Here is a 26,995-nt window from a genome sequence, read left to right on the forward strand (position 1 = left end):
GCTGCTAAATTAATCATTGTATTGTTTGACCTGAAAAGCATCAGAAAGTACCATTTGGAAGCCTAATTTCTTTCAAAAAAGTATAAAGCAGCATCTACTGGTTGTATAATTGTTCCTTTTTACTCTGTGGGGACAATTAGTAGTAGCATGGCCGCACCAGGAGCTGAGCCCTTGCCATGTGTCAGTGATGTAAGAGCCCAGGCAGTGGATGACCACTGGAACTGAGTTTGTACCCTGACATACTTAGTGCCTAAGCTCAGTGAATTCAGTGGCCTTCAATTTATAGCTATTGAAAAGTGGATTCCTCTAGACCCTTTCCTGAAGTGATGTTAGGGAAAGGAACAGGAACTTTTTTGTTGTTGGTATGGGGAAGATGTGGTAAATTCTGGGGCAAATGTACATCATTCTTGGGACAGAATTTCTCTGGAAGTTGGTAGCTGTGTCTTTTCTTGCTGTTGGAATGCAAGCAAACACAGGGGCCTTTTTACAAAGGCCTGGAGCCATGGGACAAGGAGCAGTGTTTTAAATTGGAGCAGATCTAGGTTGGGTGTTGGGGGGAAGTTCTAAGGATCACAGAATTACATTTCATGCACTGTTGTGCAGTTCAGCATAAGACTTAGGCACAACTTTTTAGTCAGCTCTGAGTCATTTTTCTGTTTTAGGAAATGGAAGTTATCATTTGAGAAGGAGCTCAGCTTTTCTGAGTCTCAAGTGTTTTGCACTTGTTATTTTGTGGAGTTGTTCATAGTTCAGCATTAGACTTAGCACAAGTCTTGGTGGAAGACTTTAAAGTCTGCAGAAATGTGTTTATCTTTCCCTCCTCACACAGAGGACTGCATTTGTCTTTGATCCAGGCAACAGCTTCTAGCTGATGTTATTTTGGGCCTTTGAGTCAATTATCTGTTGAGAACAGGCTGTAAGTTCAAGGTGTGCAGTGAAGCCACGTATCGATTCTTCGTGATGCCTACCATTTAGTCCTGTGTGGAGAAGATGATAAATATGAGGGAGGTGATGTCATCTACTGGCAAATGAGTAAGGCACAGCAGCTGTGAGAGTAATTGGCCCAATGTTTTTCTCAGCCTTTTAACGTTGATGACTCAATGCTTGAAGCTCAAATTTTCTTGGCTTCCTTTTACATATGCCATGAAGCAAAGGTTTAAATACATTATAATGCATTTAAAAAGCAGTCTGTGTGCATGTTGGAAGGCATGGTAGAGGATATATTCTTAGAATGCCATGGAATGCCAGGTTGGACTGGATAATCTTGGAGGTCTCTTCCAATCTGGTTGATTCTATGATTCTATGAAAGAGAGGGAAGAGCAGCAACACATCTATTTAATTTAGACTGTTCCTCTTCTTTTGACTTCCAGTGGCCTTCCATCCATCTTCCTTGTGAATTGCTGTCTGTTAGTAATGAAGCATCTGCCATATTCATTATAAAATTTCTTCTCCTTATGCCCTTCATATTGTGCTAATGGATGTGTGCCTGCAGCACTTGACAGCATAGCACAACAGTTACTTCCATTTTTAGGGTGAGAGGAGGAAGGAGGTGTTCAAGAAAAGACTGGATCGAGCAGAAGCCCTACGAGGAGAGGCTGAGGGAGCTGGGATTGGTTAGCCTGGAGAAGAGGAGGCTCAGGGGTGACCTTATTGCTGTCTACAACTACCTGAGGGGTGGTTGTGGCCAGGAGGAGGTTGCTCTCTTCTCTCAGGTGGCCAGCACCAGAACAAGAGGACACAGCCTCAGGCTGCACCAGGGGAAATTTAGGCTGGAGATGTGGAGAAAGTTCTTCCCTGAGAGAGTCATTGGACACTGGAATGGGCTGCCCGGGAAGGTGGTGGAGTCGCCGTCCCTGGAGCTGTTCAAGGCAGGATTGGACGTGGCACTTGGTGCCATGGTCTAGCCTTGAGCTCTGTGGTAAAGGGTTGGACTTGATGATCTGTGAGGTCTCTTCCAACCCTGATGATACTGTGATACTGTGATACTTAGTGCCGTGGTGTAGTTGATTGGATAGGACTGGGTGCTAGGTTGGCCTGGATGATCTTGGAGCTCTCTTCCAACCTGGCTGATCCTATGATTCTATCTGTGGTAGAATAGAATGTTTAATCTGTGGCATCCCTCTTGTCCCTGTCTCTGCCGTTGCCATTATGCCTTACTTTTCTACCTAGACTTCTGCCAGCAAAGCTTATGTTGAAAGTGTATGTTGTATTTTCTGACAGATTTAGGACTTGCATGCTTGCAGAAGCACATTTCTCATTGTGCTGTGTCATTACAGCTGGCAGCAGCAGTGGTGCTCCTTTCCCAGCCCCTGTATTTAAGAGTTGAGGCTGCAAGGAAGCACTCTGGGGGACCCTCTCGTATGGTGATGCATTCCCCCTGTGTTACCTGCTCTCAAATTGTTGGCTGCCATTGAGTGTCTGAAAGCTAGTGAAGTCCTGCTTTTCCTTAAGGTCAAGCTGAAGATATTGTTGTACTTTTTTGTAGACAGGGAAAAGAAATCTTCTCGTTGGGGCATTGGCTTCGAAGTAGAGAGGAGCAAATTTAGGTTGGATGTTAGACACAAGTTCTTTACATGAAGGTAGTGGAATGCTGGAACAGGTTGCCCAAGGAGGTGGTTGGGCACCCCCTACCCTGGAGATATTCAAAGTGAGGCTCAACAGGGCTCTGGGCAACCTGATCTAGTGAGAATGTCCCTGCTGATTGCAGATGGGGTTGGACTAGATGACCTTTGGAGCTCCCTTCCATCCCAGACTCTTCTGTACCTCTGTTGTCTGAGATGAGGATTCTTTACCCAGTGTGCCAGTTGATCTTTGGAGGTCCCTTCCATCCCAGACCCTTTTGTGCCTCTGTTGTCTGAGATGAGGATTCTTTACCCAGTGTGCCAGTTGATCTTTGGAGGTCCCTTCCATCCCAGACCCTTCTGTGCCTCTGTTGTCTGAGATGAGGATTCTTTACCCAGTGTGCCAGTTCACCTTTGGGGGTCAGTTCCATCCCAGACCCTTCTGTTGTCTGAGATGAGGATTCTTTACCCAGTGTGCCAGTTCACCTTTGGGGGTCACTTCCATCCCAGACCCTTCTGTTGTCTGAGATGAGGATTCTTTACCCAGTGTGCCAGTTCACCTTTGGGGGTCACTTCCATCCCAGACCCTTCTGTTGTCTGAGATGAGGTTTCTTTACCCAATGTGCCAGTTGACCTTGGAGGTCCCTTCCATCCCAGACCCTTCTGTTGTCTGAGACAGGATTCGTTACCCAGTGTGCCAGTTGACACACAGTGTAGATTTTGGTGGGACTCTTTTCCCAGTTCATTCCTTAGCACACTGGTTGGAATTCACAGCACAGAGTTACACAGTCTGTTAGCTATGCCTAATGCAAACACCTACAAACTAACCATTTGGTTATTGTCTTGCTTTATTTTAAAGGTGTAGCTGCTTTTCAACTCTCTGCACGTGCTCAGAGGGTAAGGGACATGGATGGGTAGGGGACATCTCTAGCTAGGAGGTGTAGGGGGTTTATATCATAATGATATAATCATCTCAAGACAGGCCAAAGTTACACTGGGCTTTGTCATCTGTCAGTGGTCCTGTGATCACGCGTGCATTCCCTTATAGTTCCTGCCCAAGCCTTACAAGAGCAGTGCCCACAGTCAGTGCCAACGGTAGTTAACTTAGACTAATTACAAGTCTCTCTTCTCAGGGACCCTGTGTCCTGGGTGTCATGGTTTCAGAAGAGACTCTTCCTGGTTGTCTGCAGTCTGTGGTGACCTGGTTTTGGTAATTTGAGCTTTTTTTCTGGACATCATTGTCAGTGGTGGCCAGTGATAGGACAAGGAGCACTGGGCAGAGAACAGAACATATAAGTTCCAGGGAAAACTAATTTGAGAGTGGCAAAGCACTGGAACAAGATGCCTGGAAGGGCTGTAGAATCTCCTTTTCTAAAGACTTTCAAAACCCGGCTGCATGCATTCCTGTGCAACATGCTCTAGGTGAACCTGCTTTAGTGGGGAGGTTGGACTAGATGATCTTCAGAGCCTTTCCAGCCTGGACAGTCCTGTGACTGAACATTATTTTCCTAATGATCTGGCTGGCAGTTCTCGCTGGACAGTGTCCACTCTGATTGCATGCAGTCATAATTGTTATAATAGCAAAGGTAGCTTTAATCTACCTGAAGCACTTCTCTTATTGCCCTTGCAGAGTACTCAAGCCAACATTTACATAGGGTGTGAATTGCTTAGAATTGTAGTTTGCTTTCTATGCTGGGGTTGGGAGGATCTTCAGAAGCATTTAATCATTAAAGATCTAAGGATGCTCATTTTACAGAGGAAAGCACTCTGGTAGAATTGGGTGGAATGAGGTTTATGTTCCACAGTTAAGATTATCTCATGGCAGGCTAGAGGAATAAAAGCATAGGATGAAGCCCTGTCTAGCTGAAATTGTTCCTCTAAGCTTTGAGTGGCACATGCTGAACAAAATCCTTGTTCCCCTAGTGGGAAGTCTTTTCTTCTGATCCTTTGAAGCAAAAGAATCCAGTGACATTTCTCTTTGTCCATTGATTCCTTCTTCTGAAAAGCATTCATTGAAAAAAATCACAACTTCTTACATGGCTCTGGAGCCAGTTCCCTGAGATTAATGCTGAATATAAAACGCTAATAGGTGAATCCAAGGGCACTTACTCCATAGCAGCTGGCATAGAGCTTGTTTCTAATGAAGATAAAAGTCCATGTAAATTAATCATTACAGTAAATTGTTGTAATTAGGGCTTACTCCTGACAAAGGTCTCATAATTATGTAATCAGCTTTTAGTCTATTAAGATTTGTGGCCTGAACTCTTAATTCCATTTTATTGATTTAGAAGCAGAATTTGGCAGGGGAGGAGTGTTTTCAGGATGCTGTCTTGCTGCATGCTCTGGACTATAGATGGAATTTGATTCCTTGCAAACATCTAATCCTGGTGTTGCAGAAGGCACAAATTCCCCTCTGTCCAAAAGGAAAAAAGCAACTGACATTTTAAAATCCTGAAATCGGAGAATTCAGGGCTTTCAAATGCCAGGTGCTGTATTAAAGGCCTTCCAACTTCACAGGAGTGTGTGCACAATTTCTGAGTGAGGTGCAAATGGTGAGGGAGCAATGTGGTAGACACCTGTGCCAACTCATTGTCTGGTTTTTATCTTGGTCCCTGCCAGGTGGGTAGAAGCAGTGCTGAGGATAGTAACAGAGAGTTAAGGTCATCAGCAATCCACCTGCAAGCTGAGGCTGCCCACTTACGAGTGAGTGGCACGTATGGGGACAGAACTTCTCTCTGAGCCCTACTGTCCTGGGTGTAGCTGAGGCCCCCACAGCAGAGGGGAAATGAAGGTTTGTAGAGAAGAGTAACTTGTCCTGCTGGGCTGTTAGCCTGACAGTTCCAAAACTACACAGAACAGTTCTAGAAGCAGTTCCCAAGTTTCTTCTGAGCAAAGCTGGAAGGTTGCCAATGTGATGCTGCAAGCCACTAAAATAACTGTAAAGGTGTGCTGGCTGAGCTGTGCTTCTGGGGAGCTAGGGGTTGAAGGCAAGGGCATGCTGCATCTGGCAGTTTCTGACTTCAAATTGGAATGGATCTTTCCCCTGCTCTCAATTTTTTAAAAGTCTGGATTACAATTACAATTTTTCCTGCTCTTTTCAAGTTGTGCTGTTCAGTACCAGATTTTAAAAGCTGATTCTCCTGGTGTGCTGTTCCCTATCCTTCCTGCTGTGTTGCAGTGGTTTGGCTGGGTTTGGCTTCAAGAAGAGCCCTTTAGCTGCTGCAGTCAGAACAGTTAGAGCATCCTTAGGCCAATTTTAATTACAGCAATGGCTGCAAGTACCTCTGAAGCTTGGAGGCTGATTTTACTTCTAATCTGTGACAGGTTGAGTTTTGACCTGACAGCCATCCAACTCTGCTGTAAGGGATTTTCAGGTTTTCTTGCCACACTGCGTTATGCTGCAGTGCCAGAGTAGCTTCACTGCTGCAGCACTTCTGTCCTCTGGTTTTCTCTTCAGACTAAAGATGAATACCAGTGCATTAGTCTGCCCTGCATTCCCCAGCAAGGGTGAAAACACAAAGTCCTTCTTCCTCCCTCTGTTCCGTTACTCTCCTGCACATATAAATTCTGTTATAAGCACCCCTAAATGGTTGGGAGCAGCACACTGACTCGAGTGCTTTCTTGTGCCCAAGGTATCTGATGGTGCAGGCAGGTCTTGTGACAGCTGCTGCCAGAATCTACAAGTGCTGGGTTCAAGATAACTTGGGGATTTTTTGCCTGATAAGGGAAACCTTTTTCCTTTGGTTTTCCTTGGAACCCCAGGTGAACTCAGGCCAATCCTCTTTCCCCCTTTCCTGTCCCCTGAGATGTAGTAAGTTTCTTTGAGACCATTAATGAATCACAACAAAGGCATGCCCTCTTCCCTAGTATTTGCTAAATATAAAGGTGGGGCTGGGTCATGGTGTCCTCAGCTGTCACTGGGACCACATCAACCTTCTTAGCAATGTTGATCTCTCTCTGTATAGCTGTAAGGATTTTCCCTTCACTATTGCAGCTGAGGGAGATGCTCCTGAACTTCAGGGCTTGAATGCTTAGAAATTGGCTTCAGATTTCCAACCTACATATGTGTTGGTGGGTAGTTTACAACCAATTGTCCTTGTGACAGTAGCATGACCTTACACATGAGTAGTTCTTTTATCATCTCTGTTTATCTGTGAACGTACTGAGCAGTGATAATCTTGTCCTTTCTTAGCTGATGAGCTCACCCCTGAGCCTCCTCTTCTGCAGGCTGCACACCCCCAGCTCCCTCAGCCTCTCCTCACAGGGCTGTGCTCCAGGCCCCTGCTCTGGGAACTACCTACTTTGGCCTTACTCTGTTCTTTTGCAGCCTGTTTTGTTTTGTTTTGCTTTACATTGGTGATTTGGGTTTGGGGTTTTGTTTGTTTGAAGATTTGGTTAGTTGTTTGTTGGTTTGTTTCTGTTGTTGCTTTTGAATGGAATCAGTTACACACCTGTTTTCTAATACCACTCCCCTTGATGTTGGTTAATGTGTCCAGTGCAGGGTTCATCACTGCTTTTATTTGCTAAATTTATTTCTTTTTTTCCAATATCACTTTTTAATTCAGTTTGAGAGACATAAGACTTGATTTCAGTCACCTCTTTGCTAAAACATTTGGAAGCCTAATCTCCTGCTCACCACAGTAATTAAAGATTGGAAGAAAGATTTGCCTTGGAAATATTGCACATGCAATAAAGTAGGGAAATTGCTGAGTTACACTTCTGGTTTGAAAGATTGCTTGCTTGCTTGCTTTATGAAGCCCTGAAGTGAACCCCTAGCATTTAGGAGCAGTTGTGTTCAGTGTTACGGCATGGGTCAGCTTTCTTGGCAATTAACTGGAAGATCTGGAGCAGAGGAGGCTCCCAGGTGACCCTATTGAGGCCTTCCAGGATCTGAAGGGGGCTGCAAAACAGCTGGGGAGGGACTTTTGAGGCTGTCAGGGAGTGACAGGACTGGGGGGATGGAGCAAAGCTGGAGGTGGGGAGAGTGAGGCTGGAGGTGAGGAGGAAGTTGTTGAGCAGGAGAGTGGTGAGAGGCTGGAATGGGTTGCCCAGGGAGGTGGTTGAGGCCCCATGGCTGGAGGTGTTTAAGGCCAGGCTGGCTGAGGCTGTGTGCAGCCTGCTCTAGGGTAGGGTGTCCCTGGGCATGGCAGGGGGGCTGGCACTGGCTGATCCTTGTGGTCCCTTCCAACCCTGGCCTGTATGGTGAGAGGCCAATGGCCATACTATTCCCAATGCTGATGTCCTTGTCTGGCTCCTTGAACAAGACTTTGTTGTGTCTTCCATTTCCCCCATTCTCCCTGGTTTTTCTTGCTTAATTGGGATTCAGGGCTTCAAACCTTGTGCTAGTTTGAGACAAATTAGAATAGTTTAATGAGAAAAATTAGATGTTAGGCTGTGAAAAGGAAACAATGGTGCTGCCTGCTTGCTGAGATGTACAAAAGGAAGAACACAAACGTGGATAAGACCTAGAGTGTGTCTCTGACACAGCTGTGCCTGCGCTTTCTCCCTGGGCTGCTTCTGTGTAACCAATCCTTCTGCTTTCTAACTCCTCTTGCTGATCCTCCAAACTCACCTTGCATGTAAGGCAAAGTCTGGGATAAGGTAGAAGGGAGGAAAGAAGGTGGCAGAGTGGTTGGGAGCCCCTCCCGGGGACTCTGGTTTCTGGGAGGGCTGTTGTGTTTCTTCATTACCTTTAACTTGTCTATTTCTGTCTGTAGCTGTAAATACTGTAACTATCTGCTTGTATCTTGTGCTAAGCTGTGAATGTAAAGCTTCATTCCTTACCTTCCAGCTGCCTGAGTCTAGTCTGGGTGATTTTCACTGGTGAGGAGGGAGAGGCAGGAAATGCCCAAACTGTCACAAACCTCTTCATTTCCTTGAAGAAGAGATGGGTTTTGTTCCTTGTCAGAGAGGGTGAATTGGAGTTACCCTTACATGAGTGTGTTCTTGTGCATTGATTCAGGCAAGGTGTCAGCTACTAGGGTGAAGGATTGGCCAAACTCCCCGGGAGCACATAATGAAGGTGTTGGCAGCAGATGGCTTTGTGTCATTAGCTGAGCATGCATTGGCACTGCATGCCTCTGAAATTACTACTGGAGTTCTTGGGAGTATTCTCCCTCAGTGTGCTGCTCCTGTTGCTCTCCTTGGCACTGGTGTAGCCAGCATATACTGATATTTGCTGTGCAGAGGAGCAGACTGGTGGCCAGGAGGTGGTTTTGGCTGACAGTGGCCCGAGGTGGCCACGATGGCTTTATGCTAAGTGGTGGTTGTATTGTTCACTGTAGGAAACCTTGCTCCGAGCTGTGCAAGCTTAGAGCTGCTGCAGTTTGGCACAGCCGCGCCACACGCAGCAAAGACTTTCTGGGTGTCATGTCAGGCACAATCAAGTGAGGCACACGAATTCCACAAGTCTTATTTCTCCTTTCTTTTGTGTTGCCCAGGGTGTTTCAAAGATGACCGCATTGTGTTCTGGACGTGGATGTTTTCAACCTACTTCATGGAGAAGTGGGCCCCCCGGCAGGACGACATGCTCTTCTACGTCCGCCGGAAGCTGTCCTACGGCGCCGGGGAGAGCGCCGAGGGGAAGAAGGTGAGTAACCATCGGGTGTTGTCTGGGAGATGTGAGGCAGCACAACAAGGACATGGAACTCCTGGGGACAGTCCAGAGGAGGGCCACAAAGGTGATCAGAGGGCTGCAGCAGCTCTGCTATGAGGACAGGCTACAAGAGTTTGGGCTCTGCAGCCTGGAGAAGAGAAGGCTTCAAGGAGATCTTGGAGTGGCCTTGCAGTATCTGAAGGGGGCTACAGGAGGGCTGGGGAGGGACTATTGACAAGGTCTTGTCATGACAGGATGAGGAGGAACGGGTTCAAAGTGGCAGAGTGGAGATTGAAACTGGGTGTTAGGAAGAAGTTGTTTGCAGTGAGGGCGGTGAGACACTGGCACTGTGTATTTGAGGAGGTTTCCTAAGGGGCAGTAACTATGTCATCAGCGTTAGCAAATTGCCCGCTCTAGCAACTAAGGTGGGCAGTGTGCCTTATAGTGCACGCTCTGTTTTGTAGTGCACTCCTGACTGCTTCTGCTCAGCCTCTGAGAAATGAACCTTTTCTGTGACTTTGCAGTATTTCAGACACTTTCAGACAGCCTAGTTGGCCATTCTTTGGTGCCTCTGCGCCTCTCCTCCTGTTTGATTGTGAGCTGATTGCTTAGCAGTTCCAGTTCCTCCTGTATCTCATTTTTGAGCCTGACTTCAAAGTTTGGTGAGACTTGGTGAGACACCAAACAACTGCTCACACTCTCTGAGTTATGATTAGACAGTTTTTTGTTTCACTTGATAATCACTTGGAAAGATGGTGTTGAAATACCAAGGTCATATCATTGAGAGGGGAAGATGCTAAGAATATGTATATTGTATATATATATTTATAGAAGCCAAATACAACTGCAAGTATCTCTGCCAGCCACCAAACTGGGCTCTCATTTACCTCCCCTGAAGTAAAGGCAGGTGAAAGGGGGAGTTAAACAGGAAAGTCAGGTAAAGGGAAGAGGTTCAGAGTTGTCTGGGACCGTAAAGGTTTAGAACTGGAGACATAGTATTGGCTACTGCCTTCTGTCCAGGCTGTGCCAAGTTGTCTTGGTGGTGATTTTCTCCTTGAGCCATGCAGAAGCTTGCTACTAGGTAGATGTAGAAGTGGATCTCTTTGTAGCTTGGGCATATAGCAAAGCAAGTTCATGGTAGTTCTTACACAGACACTATAGATGATCTCTGGCTTTGCCAGGCAATTGTAGACTTTGAAGGAGTGTTGTCAGACATATGTGGCATGAATCATTGTCTTATGACACCACAGAAACATTGCCTTAGAAGTCATGTAATTCTAGCCACAGGCAGGGATGCCTCTCAACTAGACTGGGCTGTTCAAAGCCTCGTCCAGCTCACCTTTGAACAACTCCAGGGAGAGGTCATCCATAACCTTCCTGAGCAACCTATTCCAGAGTCTCACAACCCTCATACCAAAGAACTTCTTCCTAAGATCCAGCCTAAACCTACTCTTCCCCAGTTTAAATCTGTTTCCCTTTGTCCTATCACTAGGCATCCTCTTGAGCCTTCCTGTAGGATCCCTTCAGATACTGGAAGGCAGTTCTAAGGTCCCTGCACAGGCTCCTCCTTAGGGTGAAAAACCCCAGCTTCATCTGCCTATCCTCATAGCAAAGGTGCGCAGCCCTTGGACCATCTTTGTGTCCCTCCTCTGGACTCACTCCAACAGCTGTGGCCTCCCTGTGATGGGGACACCAGAACTGAAGACATTCGAAGTGGGGTCTCACAAGGTGAGAGTGAGTGGTGTGAAGGGGCAGAATCCCCTCTCTTGACCTGCTGGCCACGCTCCTCCTGCTGCACCTCGATGCCTTAGTTTATATCCATGAAAATAAGGTCTGCACAGCTCTGAGCACAGTAATCTTCTCTAAGACTGGTGACAGCAACAGAACCGGCTTGAGCGGGGCTGTTTGTCTGCGTGCTGACAGTGGTGATGCTTCTGCAGGGGCAGTGAGGTCAGTGCAGCGTTCGCACTGTTTGCATGCTGTGCTGTGGTGAGTCATGTCAGCCGAAAGCAAGTGTCAATCTAGCAAACGCCTCTCAGGGTTTGATGGCTGTGCTGTGTGATTACAAGTTGCTCTTGCCTGTTCTTGTGCTTACCGGAGCTGAAGAGTTTGAGCAGTAGCATTTGACTTGAAGTGCAGGAGAAGATAAGCAGCAAACCCTGTTAGGATCAATATTAGAGCTTCTGTTCAGTTTTGAGGCTGTATGAAAAAGCATCTTGGCCACAACACCTTGAAGCAGTAAATTTCATCTTTTGGTAGTGATGATGGTGAACTTCTCTACCACCAAGGTTAAGGGATTTAATAGGCTTTTTAAGCTGGAATCCCTTTGGCTTTTTGTTCTTTATGCACTATTAAGGCTCAAAAAAATCTCCTCAGTGCTGCTTTACACACCAGTTGCTGTGACCTGCTGGAAAATCTAAGGCCTGATCCCCACAGAGGATTTTGTACGTTGCCAAAACTACAGCTTTAAAAGCTTAAAGTGGTTGGACTTGGGTTTCTGATTTTAAAATAGTATTAGATCAAGATTTAATATCTCTGACTCTTCCAAGGGCAAAAGGCATTTATAAAGGATTATGCTTTGTTACAGCTGCAAGCTTCTGCTCTTTCTGTGGAGAGAAGGCTTTGCTTTCTCATGGGATTACAAAAGGTGATAGTAAGGTTTTAACAGGCAACTGCTGAGCAGGGAAACTCTGGTAAAAACCTCAGTGATAGATCAGCAGAGCTAGGTTGTATTAGCCCCTTCAACCTTGCACCATGCTTTGTCACCTTAGAAGGCTGCTGTATGTAGTTACAGGGCAAAGCAATACAAGAAGATAAATTGAAGATGCTGCTGGTATTTGTGCTGAGTTTGCCTGGATTTTGGAATAGGTCCTGTTTTCTTCAGCTTTCTATAAATGCAGAGTAGAATTGCTGCCAAATGCATGAGGGAGTCATTCAGGCTGTTAAGTCTTCAGAAAGCTTAAGCTGCTGATGTTGTGGCTGCAGCTTTGGAGGCAACACTGAACAGGAGCCATGGTTTACACGTTTGTGTGCATGCAGACCCGGAACAGCAAACACAGGCTGTGGTGGAAGACCAGTCAGTTTCCAAAGCTAAGTGACTGCTCAGGATTTTCATGGCTGTATCTCCAGTTCACCGTCACCATCTGCCTGGCTGGAAGATTGGACAAGCTGAACTCAGCGTCCAGCACAAGTGCAAGTGAAGTCTGCTGTCGCTGTCTCTGTACCTTTCAGAGCAGTGCCTTTTGTGAGCAAGCAGGTTATCTCTGGAGGAGCTGTTTGGTATGCTTCATGGCAGTTCCACATCACCATTTGAACACAACGAGGATACACATGGCCAGAAAAAGGCATCTTTTTCCCACATAAATTCTCCCCTAGTGCATGGAGAGTACGTGGGAACAAACAATGATTGCAACATGTGCAAGTCAGAACAGAGACAGCTCTTCTGCTGTGCCCACTTTGTGGAGGTGTTGCAGAGAGTGGGAACAGTGGCTTCTACAGAGAGGGCAGCAGAAACACGGTGCTCTCGTTTTGCAAGATGGAGAAGGAACACTGTCATCATGAGATTGATACTATGTTTTTCTGTCAAGAGCTCAACAGCTGAAGTGCAAAGATTTGGCTTTTCTTTTACAGTTCAGAATCAGAATTAATCAGGTTGGAAAAGACCTTCAAGACCATTAAGTCCAGCCTATCACCTGACACCTGATTACTTACCAGTGGCACTAAATGACTCATCCAGCCTCCTTTTAAACACCTCCAGGGATGGTGACACCACCACCTCCCCAGGCAGCCCATTCCAATGCCAGTCACTCTTTCTATGAAGAACTTCCTCCTAATATCCAGCCTAATCCTGCCCTGGTGCTGCTTGAGGCTGTGTCTTCTTGTCATGTCCCTGGTTGCTGGCAGAAGAGCCCAACCCCACCTGTTAGCTGCCTTGGAAATCCCTGTGCTTTCTTGTGTTGTTTTGCTGATGTTTGATTATCTAATTGTGTGAACACAAAGGAGCTGCTACTTGAGAGCCTCTGCTTATGGTGCTGGTTTGTTTGGGGTTTTTTGGGCAAAATCATCTCCATTTCTCCACTTTCTGTGTGCTGTGGCAGATCCCTTGACAAAAGCAAGGAGAGTACTACTGCCACAGGTGTATCTCTTTCCTACACAGAACTGGACTCAGTTGTCTGCATCCTGGACTATGCTTGTGACCTATTTGGCAGGCCGGCAAGCATGTGGACTGAAGATGTTTTCATATTCTCTCCTATTTCCAGAGTAAATTTGTGTCTGAGGCAGAATGAGCATGCAGATGAAATAACCTCATAGTCTCACAGATGGTAAGCTCTGGACTCAGGAAGAAGATGTGGGTGGCAGGGGTGTTTTTAATGACTTGCTTTGTATTGCTTCCAGTCTCTGAAGGAGTCTTCTTAAGTCTAAGTTGATCTAGTTGATTGGACAGGACTGGCTGATTGGTTGGACTGGATCATCTTGGAGGTCTCTTCCAACCTGGTTGATTGCATTCCATTCTAAGCAGTCAAAGAGGCTGACAAGAAAGCTAGGCTCAGAGGTGAATATAGTGTCAGTTGCATACAAAACATGGCAGCCCTGAGACATGTGGCTGTGAAAGTGCCCTTTTCTCTGTGGCAGAGAGAAACTTCATTAGTAAGAAAAGAAGGTTCCTCCATCTGATAGGGCTGTGATGAATAATATATAATACAATACCACAGATGCAGCATGTCTGAGTCGCTGAGGGACAGAAGAGCACTGCTAGGCTGGGCTGTGTACCTTGGGAAAGGTGAAAATGGAAACACTCAGATGTTTCCTGCTTTTCTGTGGCTTGCTGATGCAGAAGGAATGTCTTGTGCTCACTGTTTGGTAGGAATGGCTTGTGATTAAGAATTACTTTTGCAAGCGTTACAGTTGTGATTGGTGTTGAAATACAAACGTACAGCATAAGGAAGGTCACAGAACGGCAGCAGTTGCAAGGTGCCTCTGGAGGTTGTCTGGTCCACCCCGCAGGGGGGCAGATGCACCTAGAGCAGGCTGCCCAGGCCCATGAGAGAGGAAAGGGTGAGAAAACACAAACTGGAGACAGTGCATCAGCGAGAGCTTGTGTGTGATGTGTGCCCTCATTCCATGGGGGCAGCAGGACTTTTTTGCCAGTGAACACCGAAACGCAACGGTTACAAGAGGTTGTTTCCTGTGTTTGAAGATAGAAGAAGCTGCTGTTTCTAGCTGCCAAATGATGCTGTCGATTGCCCCCAAGTGCCTTTTGTTCCTGTGCCATTAGAGAGAAATGAGCTCTGAGTTTTGTTTGAAGTTTACCGTTCAGGTCAGACCTAGTCATAGACCAAATTCTGTTCTTCCCCCGCAACTGCAGTTGAGTAGGAGGAGAGGATGCAATGGATTGAAGTTGGGGGTTGTTTGTAGTGATGCCTCATCTTTTCAGAAGGGAGCTGGGATGATGAGCAGCATAATTAACCTTGAATTTCAGAGGCTGTTCTTCACAAATCAGAGCACTTCACTAATGCAGATGAAAATGTTGACTTCAGGGCAGTATTTTGTCATTAAGCCATCATCTGCAGCCAGATCAATAAAGGACAGGACAAAAGTTAGGTTGTGAGCAATTACAGCAGCACTGAAACCTGTGTGAACATTTGGAATAGCTTTGCAGAACTGGCTATCAAGAGGAGGAGAAATGGGAGGGATAAAAGGCTGCATACAAGTTGACTTTGCTGTTCTCAGGCTGAAATTGGAGCTGTACTTGTTCAGCGAACATGCGATGAGTCGGTTGCTCTGTGGGTGCAGTTATCTCTGCTCTCCCATTCTGAACCTGTCAGAGTTACTGCACATTAGTCCATGGAAGGTGCTAGAGGACTGCTGAGTGAAGTGGTGCAAGATCAGAAATCTAAGCACCTCTTCCTCAAGGAACAAAGCTACTTCGCTCTCCTTTACAAGTGTGTGAAGCCATCTCCCTAAAAGCTCTCAGTTATCACAAGAAGAAGGTCCCAAGCCATGCAGTTTATAGTCACCTTATTCTCTGAGTGATTAGATCTTGTCTGAGCAATGAAACTAGTCATCCTGCTCTCCAGGAAGTCCCAGGTTAACCATGGAAAGGAAGCGTGCTTCTAGCTCTTTGCTTGCTGAAAGCCAACCTTAAGTGACTGGGAACCCTGCTGAACTGTGTCAAATAATGGTGAAATCACTGCCTGCTTTACCTTCCTTAACTGCTACCAATCCTCAAGAATAAGCATAATTAAGAAGAAGGATGTGATGTGTGGTGGTTTGGGTATTACCTACACCCCCTCCCCCCCACTAAGACAATCACCCAGACTAGGCTCAGCTGCTGGAAATTAAAGAATGAGGCTTTACTTTCACAGCCTAGCAGGATATACAAGCAGATAGGTACAATATTTACAGCTATAGACGGAAACAGACAAGTTAAAAAGTGATACAGAAACACAACAGCCCTCCAGAAACCAGAGTCCCCAGGAGGGGCTTACAACCACCTTTGCACCCCTCTGCCTTACCCCAGAGTTTGCCTTATGTTCAAGGTGAATTTGGAGGGTTGGGCAGGGGGGTTAGGAAGCAGAAGGATTAGTTAGATGGCAAGTTAGGGAGAGAAGAGAGGCAGCCAGAAGCCAGAGAGAGCAACTCTGTTATCTGTGTTTATGTTCTTGTTCTTATCCATCTCAGCAAGTCTATGAGTGCAGCAGACATCACCATTGGTTCCTTTTCACAGCCTAGCATCTAATTCCTCTCACCAAAATAAGCCAGCTAGGCTCAGACTGGCACAAAGGTACATCTGTGAAGTCATGCTAAGGATTCTTCTTGCAGTAGTTGACTTTCCCAAACATATCTGTCCAGTTTCATCATTGCAAGTGCAGTCTTTACGTGACAACAAAATGCAAGCTGGTCACTTACAATGCAGTATGGTACTGCCCTTTGTGTGCTTACACCAACTAGAAATGTTTATACAACCACATGTTTGCTTTTCAGCTCTCCCAGCATTCGTCACCTTTTTAAAAGTCATTATTGCTGCTTGATGTATTTCTTACATGGAGCCTAATGAACTTTACAAGGTTTGCAGCTTTCAGTGGCAGGCCTGCAAATAGATCTGTAAACCCAGTGCATGACCTTGGTCTGAAGGAAAAGGCTCTGTGTGGTGAATCTGTATGTTAATGAATACCACATACACTTAACTCCTCTTTGCAGTTCCATCATAGCTGGAGTGATGTGCTTGTTTTTTCATAGCTTCAGTATACACTATAGTAGATAAACCAATGTCAAATTTACCTTGAGGGGTAAATTACCAATCCTTGGAAGATCTGGAGATGGAATCCCAGCTTCTATGAAGTTGCTGAGAATTTCGCCCTTCACTTTAGTGGGCAAGGGCTCCATTCCCATGAAGTACCCTGCATGAAGGTGCAGAGTAGTGCAGCCAGGCCCATGGATATGTCTGATCTCTTGTAAAAATCCCCTTTGACTGACCTTGCTTTTCATTTTGTCTCCTGTGGCTCTGTCCCTGCAGTAGTCTGTGGGCTCTTCCACAGTACAACTCATCTCTCTGCTCTGCCCTCAGGGTCCCTCCAGCAGTGTCCTGTGCCTCTCAATCCGCGTAGTCCTTTCCTGTCTTTTTTGTTTGCTACCAAAGCAAAATGTAATTGGTGCTATGGATGGTTCATGGCATGTGAGGTCTGAGGAAAAGATGGGGCTTCCTTGGTCTTTCTCCAGCAGTGGTAGTAACATGGAGGTGCCCAATTGCTGATTTTCTTGATGGTTTAATCCATGAGTCTTCTATCAGACCTATCTGAGGTTGATCAGCCCCTTCAAAAGATGGACGAGACTGAGAAGGAGCTCAGTTGTCTAAGTCCCATTTACTTAAAGCAGATGCATTTTTTCCCCATTACATGCACCATTATGTCAGTAAACCTGCAGCCTTTGGCAGAGTTAGGGCGTAAGTACTGCCTTTGGGATGATCTGGGTTGCAGAGTTACTTGCCTGAAGGTCACGAGTGAGTAGCAGGAGTTAGAGTCACTAAACATTCTCGTGCCAACAAGGGGAAGGAGTTCTTGTCTCCTCTTGAAGAGACTATGAATAGACTCTCCTAGGGGATTGCATCAGGTGAGCAACTACTGTTGGGCATGCAAGTAGTCCCATTTTGACTTCTGAAGGAACCTCTGCAAGACACTAGAGTCTGAGATAGCTTTTTGCTATTCTGATTTATACAGAAACACTACAAATTTTAGTCAGCTTTTAAAATAATTTACTGCTCTCTGTTCCTTTGACCTTTGATTATGCAAAGTAGTTGTGGGGAGAGAGTTGTAAGAAATCAGTACTGAGGCAAACTTTCAGCAAATGGATGTTCTTTGTAGCTGCACTTTCTCTCTTCACAAAACAGTTTACAGTCGCTTTATTGCTGTGGGCTTTGTTTCAACTTTATAGCTAAGGTGGGTGTTAAGTTGCCATAGCTACTGGGCATTATGCTGCCTTGCTGTGGGCTCCAGAGTGTGATCCAGGAGCATCAGGTGCAACTCTGAATAATTAATAGTGTCAAGGAAAATGGAATTGGAATTTTGTGCTGGAGAGCTTTCTTCTCCTTGTCTTCCAAGTTACAGTAGTCACACTCCGAAGAGGAAAGCTCTGTATGGCTTCTGGAAGAATCTTTTTCACTTTAGCACATGGATGCATTGTGCAATACGCTTTTATCTTGGCTCTACATATTCTGGGCAAGGCTTACAATGTAGTTGGTTGTCAATGTCATTGCCCCTCTCTTTGTGACAGAACAGGGATGCACCCTTCCCATAGGGCTTCTTTGCATGCTCCAGAGAGTACCAGACTGCTTTGATTTTCTTCCTGCTTAATAAAGACAGATCCGTTGATGCCAAGTGGATGGGTGAGCAGATGGATTTTCATGGGTAACTTGGTCAAATCAGTTCATGTTGTCTTACTGGCTGTGTGCTCTCTAATGACTGGCCTGTTACAAAGCACAAAAGCACTGCTCCCTGTACAGGTCATGCTGTTGTGACTCCTTCCAGCTTGTTAAATACAGGTGAGGGCAAAGTTGGAAGCTGAGTGACCTGTGTGTCAGTCGTGATGGTCTCTTTTGAGACAATGCCACACTTCAGTGCCAAAGAGTCATTGCAGACCCTGGGATACTGTCTTTTCCTTCTGAATTGCATTGTGCTGTTGGTATGCTGTACTCTGTGGGCCAGCAATCAAGCAGGGACTGTCTGAGTGCTCTGGAGGTGGGGAATCTTTTCCCAGACACTGAGGTCATGGTGGCTTCATGCAGCAGGAAAAGTTGGGGCCTGCTTTGGCCGTGTTTTGGCAGGTCGATCTCTGTGCGGGTGTCTTTGCTCCTCCGACACGCTGGATGGAGGATGTGTTGGAGCCAGAGACATTGTGTTTGTTACACAGGCCTATGAGCAGTCTTTTTTACCATGCTTCTTTTTTTTATGAGTTGCCTCCACTTCCTCCCCAAGAGCAAGATGAGCTGGAAACACTGTACACGAAGGTTCCTTTGGTACTGAGTAGTTTTGACTTCATTGAATCAAAGAATCAACCATGTTGGAAGAGAGCTCCAAGCTCAGCCAGCCCAACCTAGCACCCAGCCCTTGCCAATCACCCAGCCCATGGCACTAAGTGCCCCAGCCAGGCTTGGCTTCAACACCTCCAGGCATGGCGACTCCACTACCTCCCTGGGCAGCCCATTCCAGTGCCAATCACTCTCTCTGCCAACAACTTCCTCCTAACATCCAGCCCAGACCTGCCCTGGCACAACTTGAGACAGTGTCCCCTTGCATCATGCTGTTGATATGCTGCTGGTTGCCTGGCAGCAGCGCCCAACCCCACCTGGCTATAGCCTCCCTTCAGGCAGTTGCAGACAGCAATGAGCTCTGCCCTGAGCCTCCTCTTCTGCAGGCTGCACACCCCCAGCTCCCTCAGCCTCTCCTCACAGGGCTTGAACTGAACGTACCTTCTAACATCTGGCACTCTCAGCGCTGCCAGCCGCTGTTGAAAGTCTCCTAGGCTCTCCAGAGCAGGGTGGAGTGCTCTGCATTGTCAGGGTCCTGTAGCTCATTCATTCCCTTAGTGCAGAAGTCACTATTGCTTTGCTTTCCCATCACCAGTGTATTACATTAGCTTCTAACATTTGTGAGGCCAGTTCCAAACTTCGGTTTATTGCATCTTTAAGTGGAATAATGCTCTGAAAGTTGCAAGGGGGTGTTTATGGTCTTGTTTGGTAGCTGTTGGGTTTTTCTTCCTTTTAGTTAGCACTGTTAGGACCAAACCTACTGGGATTTGAGATGTTCAGAGCTGCCATGAAAGGAAAAGAGAACAATTGAATGTCCTCTGTCATCCAAGGGCTGACCTCACTGATCTTAAAGATCTAAACCAATCTATGCTTTGCATTCTAATGGAGGCCTGCTTCTATCAGAGCACTTGGAGTTTTCTCTTTATGCCTTTTTTGGCCTCTTCAAGCATTACAGTAGCTTATTGCATCTTGATTGCTTCCTCCAAAGTGCATTTGTGTTAAACATAGCCCTGTGGACATCAGTCATGGCGAGAATGCAGAAGTCTACATGTATATTGGTTTTGAGAGTCCCCCAAGTACTGTATTTTCAGGCTTCTGGAGAGATGAGGTTTGGCAATGAGAACTGATGTCTCATTAGCCCATGCTCTCTGTGCTGTGCTTCTTGTGAACCCTGGTCTCATTAGCCCATGCTCTCTGTGCTGCCCATCTGACAGCCTCTGCCAGTTTGGACTGTAGCTTTCTTCTGTTTTTCAAGCCTTACAGGCTAAGCTGTGCAAACAAGGTGGATTTCCATTCACACACGTTTCATCAAACAGCTCCAGTGCCATGAGAGCTGTGTAGAATTGACACTCTCCTGAGTGAGGGCTCAATACCCCGGTGCTCACGTTGTTCATGTCACTTGAAAGGATTGTGTTCTGTACTCTTGGGGAGCAGATAGGCACAGCAGAAAGTGTCCAGTTTATCACAGGTGTTTTAAGCCTAGCCTGGGGTCTTAGTTGGTGGTTTCTTTTTCTAGGTGTTGTGATGAAAATGTTCCAGCTGTCTCTACGTGTGTAACTTAACACAGTATATTGGCTTCCAGGGCAAGATCTTGTATGGCTTGGGGTTTTTTTGGTGAAGATAACCAGTCTGTAACAGATACCTCTCCAAAAGGTGTATTTCTGTGAATGAAGTACACCACTGTTCGTTGATGCATTGCTCCTTTGCCCTTCAGATGCTCTTTTTTGGTGCAGGTGATAACTCCTGACGAGTTTCAGTGCTGTGTTGTCAGTGGTAGGAGCTGCAGCTGAAGTAGCTGTGAGACTCGGTAGGACCTCTGGTGTCACTCCAGAACACCTGGGCATTGTGGCATCTAAGCCCATGAAGTCCTAGAGATGGACCAGAGTAGAACATGAGAGCTGTGCAGGAAGATAGCCAGGTTACCTGCCAATCACAATAGAAAATGGACTGAGGAAACGGCAGGATGATGGTGAGGGTCCTGGCTAGCAGCAGTGGGGAGGAGGGAAGCAGCCATAAGTGAAGGTGTTAGTAAAGGGGTTCTGCAGAGACCAGGGACTGCAATTATGCAATTACAGTGGGGTCAGATTTGCAGATGACACATACTGGTGCTGCATGAATTATGAGGGCATGACTGCCAGACTGCACAGCCTGATCCCTAGGAAACCTGGGTCCATTTACTGTTCCAGTTCAGTGCTTCAGTGTCAGGAGTGCACACAGGCTCTGCAAAGAGCAGGCAAGGCACAGGGTGCAAGTTATGTAGCATGCAGTTGTGTTGCTGGGCAGAAACAGTGCAGTCCTGAGGGACTAGGTAAGAGCATAGACACCAGCATTGTACTGGTAGTGAATCATAGAATGCTTTAGGTTGGAAGGGACCTCAAAGCTCACCCAGACCCAACCCCCTGCCATGGGCAGGGACACCTCCCACTAGAACAGGTCACTCAAGGCCTTATCCAACATGGTCCTGAACACCTCCAGGGAGGGAGCAGCCACAACCTCCCTGGGCAGCCTGTGCCAGTGTCTCACCACCCTCACTGCAAAGAACCCTTTCCTAACATCCAGTTTCAACCATCACAACAATTTACAAGCAGATATGTATACAGTATGCACAAATGTTTACAGTTCTATAGGGGTTAAAAGCGATACATTAACACAATACCCCTCCCAGAAACAACGGAGTGCCCAGGAGGCTCCCGAGCCAAACCTCCTCCCCCACCTCTTTCCCTCCCTTCAGAAGTATCCAGAGCAGTCCCCGTGTATCTCACATGATAAATCTGGGGAGATCTGAGGTGAAATGTCAAAAAGGCAACAAGGAGGTTAGGGGAAGTAAGGGGTTAGGTCAGATTAGAGTTAAGGCAGATGCCACCACACACAGACTGCCAGAGAGGAGCAGAACAGAGAGCTGAGAAGTCTTACCTATATTTCAACTCGTTGTGTTTCTCAGCAGGAGAGGTTGGTGCTGGTCTCTTCTCACACGTAATTAGTGTCAGAACAAGAGGGAATGACCTCAAGCTGTGGCTGGATAGGTTTAGACTGGACATTAGGAATTGTTTTTTTTCCCAGCAAGAGTGGTCAGGCACTGGAATGGGCTGCCCAAGGAGGTGGTGGTTAAAGGTTGTTTAGATGTGGTGCTTGGGGATATGGTTTAGGGTGAAGCTTGCTGAGTAGGATTATTGGTTGGACTTGGTGATCCTGAGGGTCTTTTCCAACCTGAATGTTTCTGTGATTCCTGTGATCCCAAATGCCTACCTTCACTTGAAATGGGTATTTCAGTAAAAAGGCTTAGTACTTACCCCTCAGTTTTTGGATTGAGACTTAGATGAAGATAGTACCTCAGTGACAGCTAAGAAAGCCATTTCTGCAGCATTTCCATGATCTTACAGCTGCAGTTCTGCACTTAAGCTTGAGTAAGGTGGCTTTCTGAGGCTTCAGGCTCTGAGTTTTGCCTTCTTGGCATATGTGCCATTTGTATAGTACTAATGTATAGTGTCAGGAAGATCAACTGCAGATGCTGAGCAGACTTTCTTGGGAGACAAACAGATTAAGTCAGCCTACAGAGAAATTCAGTTTGCTCGTTGTAAACTGTAGAGGTTAAGATGCACGGAACAGGTTGATAGGTTGGAATGGATGATCTTGGAGGTCCCTTCCAGCCTGGTTGATTCTAAGAACAGTGAAAATTTATGCTTAATATTCTTTATATGAGGCTTTTAAATGCTTGTAGTTTTTTGTTGGTGTTTTTTGGAGGGGAGGTATTTTTGTTTGTTTTTTAATGATTGATTTGGATGTTTCCTTTATTGAGTGATGCTGAACAAGTGGCTGCAGGGTCTAAATGGAGTCAGTCCCAGTCCTTGCAATGTCCTTGGCCCTGCATGAAATTCCAGTGTGCCAGGGCCAGCAGGATTATTTGCTACAAGTGGAACTGAGCCTACTGATTTGTTTCACATTTATGTCACACAGCCACCTTCCAGTGCCCAGCCCCATAGCAGCAGAAAGGGTAGCTGAGATGAATTTGTGAGCTACAGCACACGTGTGGGAAGTGGATCCCCTGCAAAGCTGTGCTGCTTTTGCCTAGCCCTGATTTAGCACTTTGTGCCAAGATGCCTTTCTTGCTATTTCTGGAAGAACTGCTTAAAAATGAGAGAGAGAAGTTGCAGGTGGAAGTGTTTATGAGATCAGGGGTGAGGTTTGGGGATTTTTTCAAAAGCAACTTGCAATTTGGGTGTCTTGCACTGTGAAGTCCATTGCCAGACAGACAGTGTGCACCTAGGTGGGGGCACCTTGTGTGTTGTAAAGCAGATACTCTGGTGCTGCAGAAGGCAGGGAACCTGAGACTACTGGCAGCTGCAGCAAGCACTGGCTGCTGGGTCTGACTGTTGCCCTAGTGCTAGGTGGGGATGATTTGTTCCCCCAGTGTTCACTGAAGACACTTAGCTGGGCAGGAGCAGGAGGTGCAAAACATGTCCAGCAGAAGCCAGGGCTGTGGAGAGCATTCAGAAGTCCTGTTTCTGCATTTCTGAGGTTGGATGGGTGCTGCTTCTGTCCCTTCTGGGTGCTGAAGACTCCTTTCTCACTGGGTAAAGGCCTCTCCTGTTCTGCCTGGTGTGTCCTGTTGAACAGCCTTGTATACCCTGTGCAGTTTATTGCCTGGAATGGAATTCCTTAAATTCCCTACATTAATTTCCTTTTAAATAGTGTGGCTTAAGCACTTGGCTTTGAAAACAGCTATGGCAGCAGTTCACAGTGATCCAGTGTGCCCTCACCCGCAGCCTGTAGCACCCGGGAGCCCTACCCTAAATTGGTGCACAAGGAAGAAGTGACTGAAGAAAGGCCCTGCCCAGCCATGATCTCTTCCTTCAAAGGATTGTGCAGTGGCTTTGTAACTTTTGAGGGGCAGTGTGAGCAGGGAACTTTGCTGGCCGTCTGCTGCAAAGGGATGTTTCAACTTCATCGTTAAGAGATGATTAAACTCTGCCTGGAGTAAAAGGAAGGTTCCATGAATGTGGAGGGCAAAGAGACTGAGATCACATCTGCTTGGTCTCACTCTGGTGTTAGAGCTGGAGCTTTACCCTGCAGCCACTCGGTCCTACTGTCACCCAAACTGCTCACTGTGTCTTTCTCCCAGAGACAGGATGGCTTTTGTTTCCCAGGGTATTTCTGGAAGCTGGGGAATGCTCTTGGGCACCAGAGTGCAAGCATCACCTTTGTTTATTTGGAGATAGATTTAGAAGAGATTATTTCCCTGTGCTGCTCATAGCCTGTTTTTACAGTAGCTCCCTTTAGCTTGTGCTGCTACAGTGCAAGTAGAAAAAGTCATGGTTAAGAGTTTTAGAAGAAACAAAATCCAAGGAGCTCTGGTTTAGGAGTCTGTAGGCATTTAGAAACATATCTGTAAGTTAAACAAAGGAATGGTAGAAGGCAGTGCATTAGGCCTTGGAGGGACCTGGTTGTAGTGTCAGTGCCAAAGGATTGTAGGGTTTCGTTCTCTTTGCAGTATTTCAGTCTTGTAGCTTTATCCTTCCCAGAGGAGTTGAAATAAATACACAGTTACTGAAGGGCTGAATCTTACTTTGAGTTACTATAGAACTTCAGCTTTGTCCATTTGATTGCATCCATATGATGTAGCCAGGTGGGGTTGGGCTCTGCTGCCAGGCACCCAGCAACAGAACAAGGCGACACAGCCTGAAGCTGTGGCAGGGCAGGTCTAGGCTGGATGTTAGGAGGAAGTTGTTGTCAGAGAGAGTGATTGGCATTGGAATGGGCTGCCCAGGGAGGTGGTGGAGTTGCTGTGCCTGGAGGTGTTGAAGGCAAGCCTGGCTGGGGCACTTAGTGCCATGGTCTGGTTAGTTGGCCAGGGCTGGGTGCTAGGTTGGGCTGGATGAGTTTGGAGCTCTCTTCCAACCTGGTTGATTCTATGGTTCCATTATATGACTTGTGTGACAATCTGCCTTCTAACAAATTAATTCCACCCTTCTTTCTCTGCCCCTCCCAGCACAGGATTGCCCTGTCTGATGTCAGCTGGTTGTAATAGTCCACTTTTTTCTTACATATCAAAGTTTGTGGCTGTATGCCCCCCCACCAAAAAAAAAAAAAAGATCCTCAACAAACAAAGAGAAAAGGGACACTTCTGGGTGCTCTGTCGACCCCTCTGTGATCTTCTCTTAGCAGGTTGAAGTTGAAGTGTACCGGAGAGATTCGAAGAAGCTTCCTGGCCTGGGAGACCCTGACATAGACTGGGAAGAGAGTGTCTACCTGAACCTCATCCTACAGAAGGTAACAGCAGTGCTTCTCTAATGGCATGTGCTGGAGAGGTTTTGGGGTAGGCTTTGGACTCTCCCCTTTCCTCCCTATCTTGAAGGATTTGAACACTTCTGGACAAAAAGAAAACAAAGCTCAGATTTTTGCCTTGGGAGCCTAAATGAACATAAGCTGAGATGCTCTTTTGGTAGAGTCCTAATAGCTCTCCTCAAAATTAGATATATCCAATAAAGCTGGGCAAAAATTTGTGCTACCTAACAATTTTTCTTCCACTATGGAAGGCTTTGTCAAATTGAATAGCTTTTGAGAGTGAAGGAGACTGTTAACCGAGAAATACTGCTGTAATCGTTCACAGTACTGGTGCAGGTAAGAGAGAGAACTGCTAAATGGAAATGCAAAGAGTAGGGCTGCTATGTATTACACTGGAAGTTCACTGCTCTTGACATCAGAGCTTTAGTGGAGCTTTTATCATAGAATGGTTTGGGTTGGAAGGGACCTCAAAGCTCATCAAGTTCCATCCCCCTGCCATAGGCAGGGACACCTCCCGCTAGAACAGGTCACTCAAGCCCTCATCCAACCTGGCCTTGAACACCTCCAGGGAAGGAGCAGCCACAACCTCTCTGGGCAACCTGTGCCAGTGTCTCACCACCCTCACTGCAAAGAACTTCCTAAAATCTAGTTTGAATCTCCCCTCTGCCAGTTTAAACCCATCCCTCCTCATCCTGTCATTACAAGCCTATGTCAGTAGTCCCTTCCCAGCTTTCCTGTAGCCCCCTTCAGATCCTGGAAGGCTACTCCAAGGTCTCCTTGAAGCCTTCTCTTTTCCATGCTGCAGAGCCCCCAACTCTCATGCCCTGTCCTCATAGCAGAGCTGCTGCAGCCCTCTGAGCATTAAGAGAGGCTCCTGCCTCTCTTAGTATGTTGCTCGTGTTGGTTTCTCTTTTCGGATGGAGGATGTCTTTTCCATCTCTACGTTAAAGGGTGTCTATGTGTGCCATGCTTATTCCCCAGGTGGCCAGTGTGCTAGTGTTAAGCAGTTGCCAGCTGGAGTTTCTCTGCCCGTAGGTGATGCACCTCAGCAAGCATCTGCACAGACGATTTCAGTGTCCCTTTGTTCATTAGGACAGCCCTGAAGGTGGCAGGCGTTACAGTACAGTAGCACACAGTTCGGTGTAGTAAAGCAGGCAGCAGCAGCGAGCATCTGACCATTTAGCTCCCAGCTGAAGAGGCCGGGGGGGCTGCGCGCTGCCCGGGGCCTCACTCTCCGCTGTCTCCGCAGCTCGACTACCTGGTGACCTGCGCCGTCTGCACGCGCGCCGACGGCGGCGACATCCACGTGCACCGGAGGAAGTCTCAGGTGAGCCTGCGCTGCCCTCCCTGCATGGGAGCCTGGCAGCCCTCAGTGCGACATCTCTCTGCTCTCTGGGGCTCCTCTCCCCCCAGAACGATTAGAGACTTCTACATGCTGTCAAGATCTGTATCTTTGCCTCCTGCTGGAGTGGGGTGTGCCCAGCTGTTAGCCTGTCCGAAGGCAGACCTGAAACTGTGTGAGATCTGAGTTACAAGAAGCCCTCAGGATAAGGCTGTAATTTAGGGCTAAGAAATGGTAGGCAGTTTACTGATTGCCAGTTTAGCTGTGTATCGTTTTGTGAGATTCTTGTTTTCTCTTTCAAACTGCTCCTTCCTTCCATCTCCACACCGAAGGGTTTTGTCACTTGCTTGTGCACAGGTTAGAGTCAAACCAGGGTTTAGTGTAGTGGAGGAGACAGAATAATAAGCACTGAGGAAACAGATTTCTTTGCTCCTTCCCTAGCAGAGCTTGTAACAGATTCTCCTAGCTGGCAGAAATTCTTTACAAGGCTCCTGTTGCCTTTAAAAGGCTTTTTCTCCCAGTCATTTCCTTCAGCTTATTCAGCTGTTTTCGTGGCTTTACCTAAAATAAGCCAATTCTTTTTAATGCTTTAATTCTGTTTTGCTATTTAAAAATGGTTGTTCCTTTGCCACAAACACACCCAGCAATGCCGAGTGCTGCGTTTGTCATTGGCATTAGTTAGGTGCATAAGT

General features: G+C 46.7%; 1 protein-coding gene across 3 annotated transcripts in view; it reads left to right on the top strand.

The window, feature by feature from the left end:
• KIAA0930 (KIAA0930 ortholog) overlaps window positions 1-26,995 on the top strand; it is a 67,615-nt gene that overhangs the window by 22,036 nt on the left and 18,584 nt on the right. For 2 of the 3 annotated variants that reach the window (XM_064142840.1, XM_064142842.1), the window contains exons 2-4: window positions 9,002-9,150; window positions 24,839-24,946; window positions 26,211-26,288. In XM_064142840.1, the coding sequence (XP_063998910.1) occupies window positions 9,002-9,150; window positions 24,839-24,946; window positions 26,211-26,288 (335 nt within the window). The remainder of the gene's footprint in view (window positions 1-9,001; window positions 9,151-24,838; window positions 24,947-26,210; window positions 26,289-26,995) is intronic. The other variant, XM_064142841.1, reaches the window with a different exon arrangement.

The sequence above is a fragment of the Pogoniulus pusillus genome, chromosome 4 (assembly GCF_015220805.1).
Source record: "Pogoniulus pusillus isolate bPogPus1 chromosome 4, bPogPus1.pri, whole genome shotgun sequence".
Taxonomy (NCBI): domain Eukaryota; kingdom Metazoa; phylum Chordata; class Aves; order Piciformes; family Lybiidae; genus Pogoniulus; species Pogoniulus pusillus.